This window comes from Anguilla anguilla, chromosome 2 (assembly GCF_013347855.1).
Source record: "Anguilla anguilla isolate fAngAng1 chromosome 2, fAngAng1.pri, whole genome shotgun sequence".
Taxonomy (NCBI): domain Eukaryota; kingdom Metazoa; phylum Chordata; class Actinopteri; order Anguilliformes; family Anguillidae; genus Anguilla; species Anguilla anguilla.
Window position 1 is genome coordinate 15,396,193 of NC_049202.1, and position 16,934 is coordinate 15,413,126.

General features: G+C 40.5%; 1 protein-coding gene across 4 annotated transcripts in view; it reads left to right on the forward strand.

The window, feature by feature from the left end:
* ptprea (protein tyrosine phosphatase receptor type Ea) overlaps nucleotides 1-16,043 on the forward strand; it is a 75,623-nt gene extending 59,580 nt beyond the window's left edge. For 2 of the 4 annotated variants that reach the window (XM_035404091.1, XM_035404092.1), the window contains 16 exons: nucleotides 1,289-1,425; nucleotides 2,434-2,524; nucleotides 4,278-4,354; nucleotides 4,483-4,519; nucleotides 4,666-4,763; nucleotides 6,660-6,779; nucleotides 8,065-8,225; nucleotides 8,529-8,664; nucleotides 9,053-9,202; nucleotides 9,633-9,726; nucleotides 10,644-10,720; nucleotides 11,881-12,015; nucleotides 12,352-12,477; nucleotides 12,571-12,722; nucleotides 13,427-13,562; nucleotides 14,056-16,040. In XM_035404091.1, coding sequence (XP_035259982.1) covers nucleotides 1,289-1,425; nucleotides 2,434-2,524; nucleotides 4,278-4,354; nucleotides 4,483-4,519; nucleotides 4,666-4,763; nucleotides 6,660-6,779; nucleotides 8,065-8,225; nucleotides 8,529-8,664; nucleotides 9,053-9,202; nucleotides 9,633-9,726; nucleotides 10,644-10,720; nucleotides 11,881-12,015; nucleotides 12,352-12,477; nucleotides 12,571-12,722; nucleotides 13,427-13,562; nucleotides 14,056-14,130 — 1,802 coding nt within the window. In that variant the 3' untranslated portion in view covers nucleotides 14,131-16,040. Of the gene's footprint in view, nucleotides 1-1,288; nucleotides 1,426-2,433; nucleotides 2,525-4,277; nucleotides 4,355-4,482; nucleotides 4,520-4,665; nucleotides 4,764-6,659; nucleotides 6,780-8,064; nucleotides 8,226-8,528; nucleotides 8,665-9,052; nucleotides 9,203-9,632; nucleotides 9,727-10,643; nucleotides 10,721-11,880; nucleotides 12,016-12,351; nucleotides 12,478-12,570; nucleotides 12,723-13,426; nucleotides 13,563-14,055 lie in introns of all 4 variants that reach the window. The other 2 variants (XM_035404094.1, XM_035404093.1) reach the window with 1 other exon arrangement.
* The last annotated feature ends 891 nt before the right edge of the window (nucleotides 16,044-16,934 follow it).

A 16,934-nucleotide genomic window follows, 5' to 3' on the forward strand; every position in this document is an offset into this window, starting at 1 on the left:
TCAGGTATTCGGAGCGCAGAGAATGCGACTTTGCTGTGCCACTAACCACCCTGTCTGAACCGCCTAGCTGCTTATTCCTGCTCTCTCTTACTAAGCTAAGCTAACAACGGTCGTGTGGCGGTCAGCGTTCTGCTGGTGGGGTCGCGGTTTGAGTCAGCACAGGGTGCTTGACTCTTCTCAAAGGTTAACAGCTGATGAAAACGTACTCACAAGGTTTCTATTGTAAACCCCAATATGAAAGCCAATCATGTAGGTTTTTATTTCTAAATGGTGAGGTGTTATCGTTAGCGTTACCCTAACTGTTTTGCCTATTCTTTTTTCAAAATCAATTTGGCGCTAAATTTATAGGTGAATTCCTTTCCTGATTTGGATGGAATGTCCAATTATCTGCAACGAGGGCTGTGGACCCCACTGCCGATTTGAGACAGTGTAGACGTTCACGCCATAGGCTACAACTACAGCTACAGCCAAGCTGGCATAGAGTGGAATCAGAGGAAGACCTTTCATACGTGGTTTTGACATGCTGTCCACGAGTGCCGATTGTCCAGTGGAGATGCCGGCCACAGTCGGCACTGGCACAGTCTGGATTCGATCCGAGTCCGTGGGGCTCATCCATGCACTACAGCATGGTGTCTTAACCAAATGAGCCACCCAGCAGCCTAGCCTCCTCTTTTTCTTGTTTCTGGAGCAAGTGTTGGCAATTGGCAACTGTAACAAGCATGATCAGACTGGCTCAAAAATAATAAAAAAAACCCTCTTGATTCCAGTCTATTCTGGCAGCATTTATATTCATGCAAAGAAATTTGCACATTGATATTGACCTATTTGAATGTGAAATGTAGTAATATAAGTAATATTTTTAAGCTTTGCCAGAAATTTAATAAGAAGGCTATGCTTGGTTATCTAGATTATGTGATTATATTTGAAATGGAATATATGTAAGGATTAAGATTTATTAATATGTTCAATGAATTGATACTGACATTGTCCCAGATGACAGAAATAATAGACTGTGTATCCACCCTAGCTTGGTTTTTATGTAATCTGGTAGTCTCTCATTAATTATAAAAATTTTTAACCAAAATTCCTGAATCCATGAATTCATGCTTCAAAGACCCATTTCCCCATTACCTCTGGATTGATTAAAAATAACGATCAGATTAAATGTCCTGAAGGTCCGACGCAGTTACGTCCGACGAATGGGACGGTACTGATTGCCTCCTTATGCTATTTGGACAGCGCCCCCCAGAGTTCAGATGATTGAATGTGTCCTGTCTCACTCGCGCAGAGCAACAGACGGTGGTGCTGCTCCCGAGGTCGCCCTCGGCGTCCAAGACGTACCTGCCCCTCCCCTTGGACTGCCTGGAGGAGGAGGTTCGGGTGCGCTCGGCCGACGACGGGAAGCTCTTCCGCGAAGAGTTCAACGTACGTATCGCCTTTTCGCACCCACACTCGCGGTTACTTTCGTCTAATTGTGTGGCCTGCTAGATGTGTGACTCCCATAGCACCATGGAAAGGCAACTTTCTCATAGCTATACTTGTGAGATTTGAAGTAGCACGTTTTTTTAAATCACTAAACCTGCCTACGTTCAGCTCTGATGAACATGAACAGTTTGCTCATGAACAGAACGGGTACGCTCAAAAAGAATGGAACCATTCTTCTGTTTTATTTAGCCTTATTGATATTCTTAAATGTAAAATAAAATATAAATGTATGCTTTAATGGTGTCTGAGCATAGCCTGTTATATTTATGTCTATAAATCTAGGGAGTAGTAGATTGGTTATTTTGTAAGAAAATTAATTTCTGATGTTAGCCTTTCTTTTGGGAAAAGTAGCATAGTTTCAGGTTTTCTGGAATTTGTGGTACTCTACCATTGGCTTTTTACTATATTGAGATTTGCAGTTTTATTAGGAAACTCTGAGTTTATCCAGAGCTATGATTAATGGGATTCTACCACTTTAACAATAATGTCCTTGAATGGCTGAATTAACTTTTTCATTGAAATCCTGGATGGCAGCATCATGTTTCATATGTATCCCACCAATATTTTCCACACTTGTTTCGTGAATTGCTCATTTGTTGAATTTCCCGAAACTAATAAGGTTCCTGTTTTGTTGAATTACTCTGAGTAGCTCTAGCTCTAACGCATGGTGTTCCAGTATCTGATAGAGAGGATGTTTATGCTAGCTCTCATATATATGGGCACATAAAGGAGTGTTTCCCTTTGTTTCTGTTTACGCCCAAGAGGAAATGAGGTCAGGCTGTACAACAAAGCGCTATACAAAAGCATTGCCAGTAAATGTATATCACTGTGGCAGATTTCACAGTGGCTTGCTAACCTTTGTAGAAGCGGGTGTTCGTAATGTTTAATGTGGATCTCAGTAGTGCCTTACAGTGGTGGTATACGCTGTTTTTTTAAATTTTCTTCCAGTCTTTGCCTGGCGGGTACTTGCAGGGCACATGCGAGGAGGCCAACAAAGATGACAACAGAGAAAAGAATAGATATCCCAATATTCTTCCATGTGAGTGGCCCGTTCTGCACATACTGTGAAAAATTTAATAGAATTTAAACTGTGTGTGATGCAGCCTGGCAGTTCAAATCAGGAAACAGGAAATGACATGAGCCTGTGTCACACTTCACACAATCTGTAGATCATACTTCCCGTTGTGTCTTGTGGTTAATGCAGCGAATTGTCCCCATGTCTGATGTGATACACAGTTAGTCAGGGGCATGTGGCAGTTTGACTCATAAGTTGTGTGAATTTCGAAAAAGGCTCTCGTGTTCATGTTCCATGAGAGTCCAACCAATCAATCAATCAATCAATCAATCAATCAATCAATCAAAATGTATGTATATAGCACACTTCATGCACAGAGGCAACCCAGTGTGCTTTACATAAATAAAAGCAAAAACCAAAGCAGGGGGAATCAGACAAAAAGCTCATCTCAGTCGTTTATCTTCTCTCATTATCGCATCCCTTTTTCACTTCTGCTTTATGTCTCTTAATAAAGCCGTGTCTTCTTTCCCCTCGATTATCTTTGCTGGAGATCGCTGAATTCCTAATTCCTCCTTTTACTCCTGTTGAATTGTTTTGAATCCACTTCTGTTTTCAGTGCACACCTGCTCTCTGGGTCTCTCTCATTGCTTCCAGTGACTTCTCTGGTCACAGCCATTAACCTGCCCTTCTGTGTCTTTTATTGCTTTTTGTCGAACACCCTGACATCGCAAGGAATCCATAGGAGTACTGAGGACAGGTTGCTCATTCCATTACATTACAGGCATTTAGCAGACGCTCTTATCCAGAGTCACTTACACACGTTTTTAAATAGCTTTTACATTGCGTCCATTTATACAGCTGGATATATACTGAATTTAAAAATGCAATGAAAGCAATTTGAATCAATGTAATTAAACTGAAGCAATTCAGGTTAAGTACTTTGCTCAAGGGGTACAACGGCAGTGTCCTACCCGGGTATCAAACCTGTGACCTTTAGGTTACAAGAACATTACCTTACCCATTATACTACACTGCCTGTTAGTCTTTTCTTGCACCGTTCTGGTAAACTACATAGAGACAGTGAACAAAACAATGAAATCAACTACCGGGTTGCTAAATGAGGGAAGAGAATGACCATGTATAAAAATAAGAGGCCTCCGCAAAAGTGTGGCTGTTATCGTAAAAGAGGTCAGAATGTCGGGGCAAGTTCTGCAGGAACTTAATCAACCGAGAAAGCTGACCTCGCTGATTTTTCAAAAGCAAGCGGTGTCCATGGTGGGATGCTTCTCCCTGGGATGTTCTGGAAGGATGTCTGAGGAATGTTTTACACTTCCACCAGCTAAATGTGTTGACTGGCTTTCTCGTGGAAGGGTGTTGTCATATCCCTCTTGGAAAATTCCAGACGTTGGTATACCCTCATGCCACCGCACCCAGCACCCAATTAAGTGAATTTACATTACTGTTTCCATTGTTTTGTTTTCTGCCTGTGCACTGGCAGTTCTTGTTTCTTCTGAATAACGTTTAAGGACTATATGGATTTTTTAAAATGTCCCTCACTGTTTTCCTTTTATGTGGACAGTACTGACTCTTATGGGTGTTTTTTTTCCAAGGTGTGGACAGTGCTTGTTTCTATGCGTACAGAATGTCACAAATAATGTTCTTTCTATCTATCTATCTCTATCTATCTATCTATCTATCTATCTATCTACTGCCACAAATAATGTTCCTTCTATCTATCTAAAAATGTTGAATCTATTCATATCTCTCTTTTCAACAGATGACCATTCGAGGGTGGTTTTAACACAGATTGACGGAGCCTTGTGTTCTGACTATGTCAACGGCTCATACATTGATGTGAGTTCTGTGTAAGGTATTGCGCACGCTGCAGTTTATCTGGAAACTGTTGCAGTCCTAGAAACCAGTGCCCATTCTGCATGCTTTATATAGAGAATGTGTACTAATGACACTTCCTCTTATTCTAGGGCTACAAAGAAAAGAACAAATTCATTGCAGCACAAGGTAAAGGTTATAGCATAATTATTTTCACATATACTCAAGTAGTTCTGTGACTGTTTCTTTGTTGTTTGCCCTTGGTTGACAAATAAAATACTGAAGGTTAGTATGGTTCAGACTCAAAATACTTAGCACATGTTTGTGTGTCACAGGACCTAAACAGGACACAGTAGCTGACTTCTGGAGAATGGTATGGGAGCAAAAGGCTGCAACTATCGTGATGCTGACAAATCTGAAAGAAAGAAAAGAAGTAAGTGTTTCTGGTCATTACTGTGGTTGTCTCATTAGCGATATTTGCAGGTGGAAGTTAATGGCAATGCCAGTGTAAAATTTAAAAGAGCTGAATCAAAATGTCTTCTTGCTTGAAGGAAGGGGCGTAACTAAGGGGTTAAAACAGGGACAGTTTTCGAAAGTCACGAGCGGGTCCAGGGGGTCCGTAAAGGTGCTAGTATGGTGCAAGTAAGGTGCGAGTTCCAGCTTAGGCAGGGAGGGGTTTCCCTACTTTTTCTCACTTTTGAAATCGCCTGGTGTGCTGTGCACTCATTTCAATGCTATCCACATTGGGAGCAGTGCAGCTGAAGTGTGCGCACTTTAATCCACTCGCCTGCAGTCATGCCAAAAACCACGTCGTGTGAGAACTACCCAGAGGAAAACTCTTTTGCTCAGGATAGTCTTTTCTTTAACTCTTAAGAAAGTAGTAAGATCTCAATTGTACATCTTTTTGAGGTCACTTCAATCTGAATTGTTGCTCCTAAAACCCCCTTAGGAGAAACGATGAGATAATGAGAGAATGAATTTGAGACTTCAGTAAGACGAATATATTGATATTGATATTGAATTGAGGTGCGGTTGTTTCTCATGAGGTCACTATGAGAAAACTGAGACATATTTGAAAAGAATCATGAGATCCTAGGAGTCATAGCTGAGTTTTCTTTGAGCTCTTTCTCTGATCTCATGGTCCCATGTTCAGGAGACCTAAATTAGTCTTATTTAAGATCATTTAGAGATCTCTTGTTTTGATCAGAGTAAGACATAAATGAGATTATATGTGGTTGTTTCTCCTGAGTTTAATTTGAGAAGTAGGAGAAAAAGCCTTTGGTTTCACCTTAGTATTAAAAATAGCTAATTTGTGTCTAGGAGAAATGAAAGAAACAACTATGAGATCTCTTCTTGGATTTTGCTTTCCTATGGGTAGTACCGTGTAAAGAGAGGTGCACTATTCTCTGAACACATTAGGTAGCCTGTAGAAAACTGTAGAGTGGCTAGACGGCACTGGATTATTGTCCGCAAATTGTGTAGATTGTGTCCTCAGGTGCTTTGGCTTTGTCCTTAGCCTGCAATTGAGGTGGGCGCCTTTTCTAACCGAGACACTCTGGGGCCCCAAATTATTTTTGACATTTGGTTTTTACCTCAAACACAAGTGACGTCAGATCTGTCCGCAAGCTTAAAATGGCATCCTTTCAGTTTCGGTGGGCTCCACGTGTGTCTTCACCTGGAATTAAGTCTCTGAATGCATTACGGCACTGAGGAGAAATCAATACAGACAGAATGGAAGGGAGATTAAAATCTGCTTTTTGCACTACTCGAAATCAATGCTTAAATAATAGTTAATAAAGCCCTCCAAGGCTTTATCATAATTAGTTAGCGGGCTCTCATTAAGTGGTTTGATCCCCCCCCCCCACTCACAGGCAGAGTAATTCAGATTGACAGTCGGCCAGATTAGGTTTCCTGATTTTACGAAGCCGTTGTCTTAAAAGTCACCTTTGAAATGCTACTGCTCGCATTGCAGAGCTTCGCTCCCTCTCCAGAGTTGCACTGAGGCATAAACAGATTGTCAGATTCAGTCAGGTTTATCATCTCCACGTCTTTTTATTCAGGAGCGGAACATCTAAATCTTCCCTGAATCCCGAGTAGCATGTGTCAGTGTCTATATGTAGACTTTTAAATTTTGGACACTGAAAATAATGGAAGTTCCGATGTACTTTATTCCCCTCCACTCATGATGCGAACTGCAATTTTAGCATTCACAATGGAAATTTGTATATTGTACGTAGAGATTCAGTTGTCGTTGTTACTAGTGTTTAACACCCCCAACGTTAATTACTGTGACTTACTCGAAGCGATGACTGTTTTTGTGTCTCCACAGGACAAGTGTTATCAGTATTGGCCAGACCAGGGCTGCTGGACGTATGGGAGTGTGCGTGTAGCCGTGGAGGACTTCACTGTGCTGGTGGACTACACCATTAGGAAGTTCTGTGTGCAATATGTAAGTGCGACAGAGCCGACAGCTTTCTTTGACGCCGTCAGGGCGCGGTTGCCAGATGAATTTCCTCTGTGAGAACGCACTACAAATTCTATAATGCGGTGGAAACGTGAAAGAAACGTGACATGCGGAGAATCAGACAGTCTCAATCATGTGACTTCTCCCCGTAACGCAAGGCTATTCTGATATCTGATGTAATGTTTTTTTTTCTGCCAGGTGAAATTGCTGAGGGCTTTGGCACGCGAACGGCATTGTAATAGCTTGTGTTTCCAATTTATGGGGTCCTCTTGAGTTGTTTTCTGTTTGCAGTCGTTACCAATGGAGTTTCAGATACTGCAGTCAGTGGCCCATCATTCTGTTGTGACTGTATTATTGATGAGCGTGATGTCTGAAACTCCATTCAGGCAATATAACATAACATAACATAACATAATGTAAGACGAGAACAGGCCATTCAGCCCAACACTGCTCGCCTATGTGCAATATGTTTGCATTCATGCTACAGTGCATGCTCTATATTTATGCAATTTGATGCCGCTCCTCCTCAGGCTGCATATCCACAGTAATGTTTGGCCTATAGTAGTAATTCAGCAGTGGTACTGGTCTGTAATGACGTCTTCTACATTTGTAGTAAGCAGATGAGAAGTCCATCCATCTATCCATTTTCTAACCGGATGACAAGTGCTTCCATAATATGAATGATAAACTAGAAATTAGACTGTTGTTCTGAAAACGTTGTTCCTTCAATGAAATGAATACTAGGCTGGAAAAGTCAACATTTTGCTTTTCACTCAACTAAAATCATTTTGCAGTTCTCATTTTGCTTTTATTTATATATTCAATTAATTTGCTGTCACATGAATCGTTGTTGTCATAATAGCATTCACCGCAGATTTAATACACTATTTATAACTCCTGGCAATACATGTTTAGTATCACTAAGCAAGAACAGACTGAAATTAGCACATAAAGAAGCTATACCGATCAAAGATAAGAACAGTTCATCAAGTCCTAGCAACATAGCATGTTATCTTCTCTACATTACTCACATATATACTTTTTGAAATCCTTCAGGCATCTTGAATCATTTTTGATTGCATGGGAATGCTGAACTAATTGTCTCCTGTCTCATGATCCTGAGATAATTAATCCCAAAAGTATCATTTTACAATGGCCTTACTACACTCCATTTGAGAATAAGCTTGAGATGTATTGTCTTCTTAGGGCAGGTGTCCTTCCTGTACATGCTTCCTGTTGCTTCAGGTGTCTCTTTTGACTCTTTTTTTAGGCCAGTGATGGCTCCAAGACGCCCAGACTGGTCACACAGCTTCACTTCACCAGCTGGCCGGACTTTGGGGTCCCCTTCTCCCCCATAGGAATGCTCAAGTTCCTCAAGAAGGTGAAGACGGTCAACCCGTCCTTCGCCGGCCCCATTGTGGTGCATTGCAGGTATTCATGGGCGTCGCCATTTTCTGCCACCTCACCTGTCAATCTACCTCTGTCAATTTATTTTTAATTGTACATTTGTAAATTTGTAGTTAATTGTAAAGTTGTAATTGTACATGTGTAGTAATTCCACAGAAATTCTAATCCAGTGTAACTTGTAACAATGTAACATGGAACAGATCGGTTTGTGTCAATTTCATTGACTTCTCTGTGTTTGGCCCTTTCAGTTTGAAATGTAAACAGTTGAAGGTCATGTCTGAGCGGATGTGCGAGTGAACATTGCGCCACCTCTCTTCCTCTCCACAGCGCCGGCGTGGGCAGGACAGGGACCTTCATCGTCATCGACGCCATGATCGACATGATGCACGCCGAGCAGACGGTGGACGTCTTCGGCTTCGTGTCCAGGATACGGGAGCAGCGCTCGCAGCTGGTTCAGACGGACGTGAGTGGGGCCTCGTGAGGGCACGGGCGGGGAAGCTCTGAATGGGCTGAGTTCCGGGAATTGATGCTCAGTGATTCTGCTTTTCCTTGACGTTTAATCAGTGGCATTTGTTGTTGCAAGAGATCTATCTATCTATCTATCTGTCTATCTGTCTGTCTGTCTGTCTATCTGTCTATCTGTTTTCCTCGTAAACTAAACTCTCTCTCTCTCTCTCTCTCTCTCTCTCTCTCTCTCTCTCTCTCTCTCTCTCTCTCTCTCTCTCTCTCTCTCTCTCTCTCTCTCTCTCTCTCTCTCTCTCTCTCTCTCTCTCTCTCTCTCTCTCTCTCTCTCTCTCTCTCTCTCTCTCTCTCTCTCTCTCTCTCTCTCTCTCTCTCTCTCTGGCACACAGATGCAGTACTCGTTCATCTACCAGGCACTGCTGGAATACTACCTCTACGGTGACACAGAGCTTGACGTGTCCTCCCTGGAGGGGCACCTACAGAAGCTGCATAACACCTCGGCGCCATTCGACAGAGTAGGGCTGGAGGAGGAGTTCAAAGTAAGAGCAGCTCCACACCGCTGTCCTGCTCAAGCATATGTAGCGATATAACTTATTGATGTAGTATGTACCATGCCTCTTCAGGCTGGTTTAAGCTGTATGTGTGCAGACCATGCAGCTTTCTGATGACATCCAATGGCACATACACAAGATGGCTTTGTATGTGGTGCAAAAAAGTGCCCATTTAAGCAAATCAGCAATGGTACAATGTTTCTCCCAAACAGACATGAAATAATGTCTACCGGTTCTACAGACGTATGAACCTTTTGTCTTTTAGCTTTCATTTTAGAAGGTAATAAAATACTTCTAAACTGAATCTCCCAGCAACAGTGCCTTAAGCTTTTTGGATGCGCTAAGTTTATTGTTTGATTCCTTTTAGGAATTTAGAAGTGTTTGAGCAGTGTTTGATTTCATTTTTGTTTCTCCCCAGAAATTGACAAACATGCGGATAATGAAAGAGAACATGAGAACGGGGAACCTTCCTGCCAACATGAAGAAGAACCGTGTTCTACAGATTATTCCGTGTAAACATATTTCTCTGCGCGCTCTAATTTGTTTTTTCAGAGTGGTTTTAACTAGCATAGTTGTGACACTATTGCAAACAGACTGTTAATACAGATACATTTATAAACTTGAATCTTGATCAAACTCGGAATAATTGGCTAGCGTGAACTAGCATTTAGGGTGGAGGAGCACGACCACTAACAAAATAGCTCTTTCAGAATCCAAAAGCACTGTAACTCAATCCTGTGTGTTGTTGCTGAGCTTTGTGAATAGTCAATATATACAGTATATAGAGTGGGCATGCTCAGTGGGCTTTAGTCTGGAAATAATAGTCAGAAATGTATTGATATTTTTGAATTCACATTAAACAAGCAACAAGATAAATTTAATGAAAATAGATATTAGCCAACAGGTCAGAGACTTTCATCCAATCGCGATTTTGTCCTTTTAGCCTCTCATTCCCCAGACTAAGCAGTTGGTGCAGTTGATATTTATATGCTGAAATGGGTCCAAATGCCTATATATCTTCCCGGTTATAATTTTGTATTCATGCTCAGAGGGAAAACCTTGACATATTGACACTGAAATATCTTCCATCCAATCTGCCGGCCGTCTTATTTAATAAACTTTCATTGATTTGCCGTCCTTCTGCTCAATGATACATTTTCATTACTCAGTCTCGCCTACCTCGCAAATTATGTTTAACAGATTGGATTTCGATGAACATTTCAGCAAGTTAGTGTGGTGGATCTGTCCATGAATCACAAATGCCCTTACAAGAGCAAAGTAGATAGTCGCCATTAAGGCTCAGACAGCTGAAGACTGTGACCTTTAAATGGCAGGTTTGTCAGTTGGAGATGGGCGAAGGCTTTGACACGGACTGACCCTGGGCTCCACTGCTTCCATTGCTGATTTCCATAATTTTTTATCTTCACAGATGACTTCAACAGAGTAATTCTGTCAATGAAAAGAGGCCAGGAATTCACAGATTACATAAACGCATCTTTCATAGACGTAAGTATTCCTTTTGTTTTTCCTCCCAAAATCACACTGCTGTGTGAAGTGCGCATACCTCTTTTTATTTTTCAAATCGGTGCACATACCTCATATATGGAATATGTCAGACATGTTTGGTACAGTGCCAGTAGCTCGTTGAAAGCAGCAGCACTGCTGGTAGACAGGCGCAGACTTGCACCTTGTGGGTTGAAAGGCGCTCTGTGCTTGCCTCCTTACCCCCGGATGACAATCTGGCCTCGCCGATTTAGCTCAGATGGTATCACCCATGTAGGTTTCAGACATCTGTAAACACAAATAGAGCTCTCCTCCTGACTGACATTGCAATCTGGGATTTTTTTTTAAGCCCCGGTATAGAACAGAGCCAAGCTGTTGTGTAACTTCAACATTTCCTGGAACTGCACAGTGAAATTCTTTTGCTTCCTCTTCCTTACCAGCCACTACCTCACCCGTTTTCCTGGTATTTAAATTTATTGTTAGAGCTGATTTGGCAATGAAGTACAGTAAAAATAGCGTCTCCATATGGTTCATATTTAGCGAATTGCTAATGTCGCCTAACTCCAGTACTCCATTTTAAATCACTAGAAGGGTTCATTGTGTGTTGTGTCCTAATTGGTATGACAAACATCAGTGACTATCTGGGTGAAATCACAGGTAGTCACAGATGTCTGCCTCCTGCTTTGAACAGTGTGCAGTGAACAATGTTACATACAGTACAGTGAGCTCCATAATGTTTGGGACAAATATATATTTCTTTCTTGATTTGGCTTTGTACTCCACAATTTCAGATTTGTAATCAAACAATTCACAAGGTGTTTCTGATTAGTCCGATGTATAAAATTGGTTCCTTAGTGCAAGTATAAGTAAGCTTTCAGTATCTAGCTTTGATTCTAGGCTTTTGATTGCCTTTGGAGTCTGTTATTGGCATTAGTCAACATGAGGACCAGAGTTGTGCCAATGAAAGCCAAGGAAGCCGTTATGAGGCTGAGGTATAAGAACAAAACAGTCAGAAACATTAGGCTTACCGAAAGCATTGAAGCCTCTGTGCCACTGCGAGAAAGTAATTACCCAGATCCAACAGCCCATCTGTAGTGTTAGCGTTAGCTCAACTCTAATGGAGACATAGCTTTGAGCTTGTGTATCATGGTCTTTCTCACCAGGGTTACAGGCAGAAGGACTACTTCATTGCCACGCAGGGACCACTGTCCCACACGGTGGATGACTTCTGGAGGATGGTGTGGGAGTGGAAGTGTCACTCTATCGTCATGTTGACCGAGCTGCAGGAGAGGGAGCAGGTACTGTTTGCCGAGCTCAGCTCCGTGGAAGGACGACCTCGCAGCGTCGCACGAGTGCGATGTGTGTTTCAGAGGGACCTGGGGTCCAAATGTTACCAGATAGTCTCACAACAAAGCATCTCAATCGTTTCAACGGTGATCTCTTTTTAATCAGTTATAAATGGATTACTGAGTAACATACAAACAAAAAAAGAAACAAAAGAAAACTAACATGGTGGTCAAAAGAGTAAGCAAGATGACCTCTGACCTTTGGATATTTTCAAATTACCTCAAAGTACTTTCTCAGGTGTAACATGTTTTAGTTTTAGGTTATATACTTGTGTCTCCCATTCACAGGACAAGTGTTTCCAGTACTGGCCAACAGAGGACACTGTAACATACGGCAACTATACCGTAGAAATCAAGTCTGACACTCTGTGCGACACTTTCAGCCTGCGGGACCTGGTGCTAACGTACGGCTCGGTGAGTTCTCTGCGCCGTGGCGCCCATTCCGCCGGAACGGAGCCAGCGACACGTCTCGCCGTGAGTGACGCGCGTGTCCCTTTCCATCGCCAGGAAAAGCAGACGCGGCTGGTTCGCCACTTCCACTTCCACGGCTGGCCGGAAATCGGCATCCCGACCGACGGCAAGGGGATGATCGACATCATCGCCGCCGTGCAGAAACAGCAGCAGCAGTCCGGAAACCACCCCATCATTGTGCACTGCAGGTCCGGGTCGACACAGTCACAAAGAACATTTTCCCCTCGGCAGATTATGAACAAAAACACAATCAAACAGAGCAGGCTGCGGCTGTGGCATACTGTAGGTCACCGTTTCCACAACCGCCATTATATAGGACGCTGTGGCTGTGACACTGTTTACACAAACGCCATTCAATGGTCACACTAATAGTCATGTGATCACACTGTAAGAATACTAAGTAAAAAAAAATGTACTGCAACAAAAACAAGTTATGGCATGTGTAGGATTACTTCACTCTCAAAACAGGTGATAAAAACAACACATCAGGTGCCATTTTTTTTACATTTTGTAGTACTCAACACAGTCTGTGCAAAAAATCTTCCTTTGTAACACATTAATTGTATTTTTGTAACACAAAAGTTGTAACTTTGAAACAAAATGTATTTAAAGTAGCACGAAAGTAGCAACACAAATAGTCTGTTGAATATTAACACGTCCTTTTTGATTCATGTACCTTGCCAATGCAATTTCCTTATCATTATTTAGGTCTTACATGACTGAGTTTATAAGTTTCGTCCAGCCATGATTCGTACGAACACTTCTCTCTCTAAAGGGTGACAAACCTTTCTCATTAGCGGCAGCAGGAGGGTCAGTGCTATTTTGGTAATGATGTGGCGCTGGCGCTGCCTGTCGCTAAGGTAACACTTCCGACCCCATGTTTCTTTCACAGTGCTGGCGCTGGGCGTACAGGTACTTTCATCGCTCTGAGCAACATCCTAGAGCGAGTCAAGGCTGAAGGCCTGCTGGATGTGTTCCAGACCGTCAAGAGTTTACGGATGCAGAGACCGCACATGGTGCAGACCGTGGTACGTACTCCGCAGGAAGTGATGACGTCCTCCGCGTGCAGGAAGTCAATGTTTACCCAGAATCCCATCTGCAGTTGCGATCAGAGACTGCTGTTTTTATATTATACAGCAACCCGGCGTCCTGCCGAATGGTGTTCTGTTTTCATTACACCGAGATATTAACCGTATGATTTAAACAAATTATTTTTACGTGATTAGGTAATATCCTTTAGAGATTATAAAAAACCTTGTTCTTGCTTTCCAAATGGTGGATACAAATCTGCTTTTGAGGTCCACAAGAACCAGAGCTGGGAAACATTGGTGTTATTGATTCGCATCAGTAAATTCAGAAGTAAAAAGGGAAAGTGAGAGAACATTGATGAATGTATTATTATTGTTTTTGTAAGCATTTTCTCATATTGACAATGACTGTGTAAATTAAGAAAGTTGAGGCTGCTTTTTAAAGTTTTTTGAATTCAGTTTTCTGTGCTGACTAATTTCTCTATTTTTTCAGGAACAATACGACTTCTGCTACAGAGTGGTACAAGATTTTGTTGATATATTCTCTGACTATGCCAATTTCAAATGAAGAAATTAAAATCTGCCTTAATTGTGTATGTTGTTCAAAATTCTGTCTAAAAATGCCTTTTGGTCAGGATATAGTTTTTTTCTGAACGGAAATACATAATCTTCAATTTAGCTATGCACTTGTCTTTAATGTAACTAAAAATGCATAATAATTGTACCATATTGTGACATACTTATTTTACTCAATTGAAATTGTAAATGTCAAATTCACTAAAATGCAAATGTAAATTTGACATGATGTAAATTAATTATTTTGTCATGGAATTTAACAGTATTATTTGTTTTTTTTTTTTGTTAGTTTAAAAAAAAAAAGTTTGCATCATCACAGTAGCATTTCTTGTACAGTACATTATTATAATGTACTTTTATTTTGTATTTCTTTTTAATTTGTTAAACCCGGTTGAGTTATATTTAAAATTACAATCCATGTGATATTTATAATGTTGTAGTTATTGTAAAAATTATTTATGTACTATTGTAGATGCCCTCTCCCCATCCCAACATGTCATGTGCAAATGTTAAGTTCTATTTGTGTACAGTTTGGTTCACATTTTTTGGAAATTTCTATTTCTGATGTGAAAAGGATTATGTCTTGTCTTTTTTCCTTACCCTGAGTCTCTCTTGTTGCATACTCAGAGGGCATCTATGACAGGTATAAATTTACAGAAATACAGACCTTAAATACAATACATACAGACAATTATATTTCCATTAGACAAATCAGAAGGAGAATTATATTTAAAAATTAGATTATATAATAACAAAAACAAATAAATACAAACAAACAGAAAAAAAGTTAAACAAGAGGAATAGAGACCATGGGCTTGGCAGTTAATCTGTGCACACTGGTACTTCTGCTCAACAAACTATCACAACTTCAGAATTTAAGAATAATAGAATTATATTTATAGTTTTGTCTGAAGGACTGTGGGGAATGTTCGATGAAGAGGCTGCACATAATCTGAAGCACACTACCCGATGCACACTGTCAGGTGTAGATGGATCTGTTCTTCATAGGGAGCTAGAGGTTATTATTGAAACAATGTGTTAATATGTACATATTTTATTATAATGCAAGAGCGGCAGAACCACCGCAGATATATTTTTGAACAGTTTCATTGTTGTACTTATTTTGACATTTGTGTGATTTGTGCTTGATGGTGTGCCATATATTGATTAGAAAACCATGGATATTTCTGATCAGGAAATAATAGTCACCAGGTGACTTCAGCAAATGGACATACGTCTGGCAGATATTTGGTCAAAATAATTATATAGCCTAATCTACATATAGTCTACATTTTGATCAAACCAAAAAGTGGTAACAAAAAAGAGAAAAGCACAAGAATATGTGAGAAAAATATGTCAATACAACACAAGATGAATAAACGTTGCTTTGTTCAGAAACTTTATGCATATCACCTACTGTATTGGCACACCTTTTATAACACCACTGTCACAGACCATTCAGTATTCTATTTTAATAAATGCCTGTCATTAAAATAATGGTCATTATACATACCATCATTATCATTCCATTCCTTGTTTTATTGCCAATTTTGGCTCTGCCTCTGAGCAGACATAAAGAGGGTTGACTGTACAGTTATTAGAGGTGCTTACCACAGCTCTTTTTATATAATGAAAGGTCTTTGTAATGGTGTTTCTGACCAAACGTACCTTGCGGAATGAAACATCCTCAGTACTGCGTGACGGCTGACCTTGAACCAAGATAAAAAAAAAACTGCCATTATTTTCTCTTGAGATTTTGAGTTGTTGTACCGAGTCTGTCGCTGGAGCTTGTTGTCCGCTACATCACTTGCTTCAGGTGTCTCTCATCATGGAGTGCTTTTGAGGTTTGCAATGTCTTTGTAAATGCAGTTTGTACTACTGTATTAAATGCATTGAATCTCAGATGCATAACAGTTGTTATTTATTCAACACTGAAGCTTTTTGTTTCCAATACATTGACACATCACACATGCTGAAATTTGATACTTAATACTGAGGAATGTAAAAATGTGTAATTCTGAACTGTGTCAGGGAATGAGACATTCTGCTCTAATGGGGTACTTGCCGACAGTTAAGCAGGAAAAAAACACACATTCAGAATAGATAGGCTGTCTGTAGCCTATAATTGCTACCTTCAAACTGGCTTTAAACTTCACATTAGACTGTAGTGATTTGCAAAAGAATCCCTGGGGCTCCGGAATCACATAGCTGGCCAGCATTGCAATTTAACAGAGCTATGCAATCAGACAATGTCACAAATAATTTTTTTGCAGTTTTGCGATTCATACTTGAATATCAAATAAAACTGGAACATATTTACCATGAATGTCCCTCACTTTATTTGTGATCTCAGACTTATAAGCGTTTAACAGTGGCAATTTCATTTTTAGATGCATTATTTACCATAAAATGAAACTTATAATATTTGACTATTTGACCGAATGTTTGAATCCTCAGAAACCCACCACTCCTACCGAACGATGAAGACATTTTGTCTGAAATGAAGTATGCCTACTGTACAGTAACATACTGAGTTATAAGTAATGTACACAAAAACACATGTAAGTTATAGTTAATTTCTTATAATGAAATGTTATTTCTGCTCATTATACAAGATTGGGGACAGCAAGCACTCGCACGTGCATGGGCTTGCAAACACAAACAGCAGCATACCACTACCAAGTGTTTACCCACAGGATAGAAGCCAATAAAAATATCATACAAAATTTTAGTTTTTGTTAAAATATCACATTTAAATTTGGATTTAGAAGTTGAATATCCATTTCACTCAGTTTC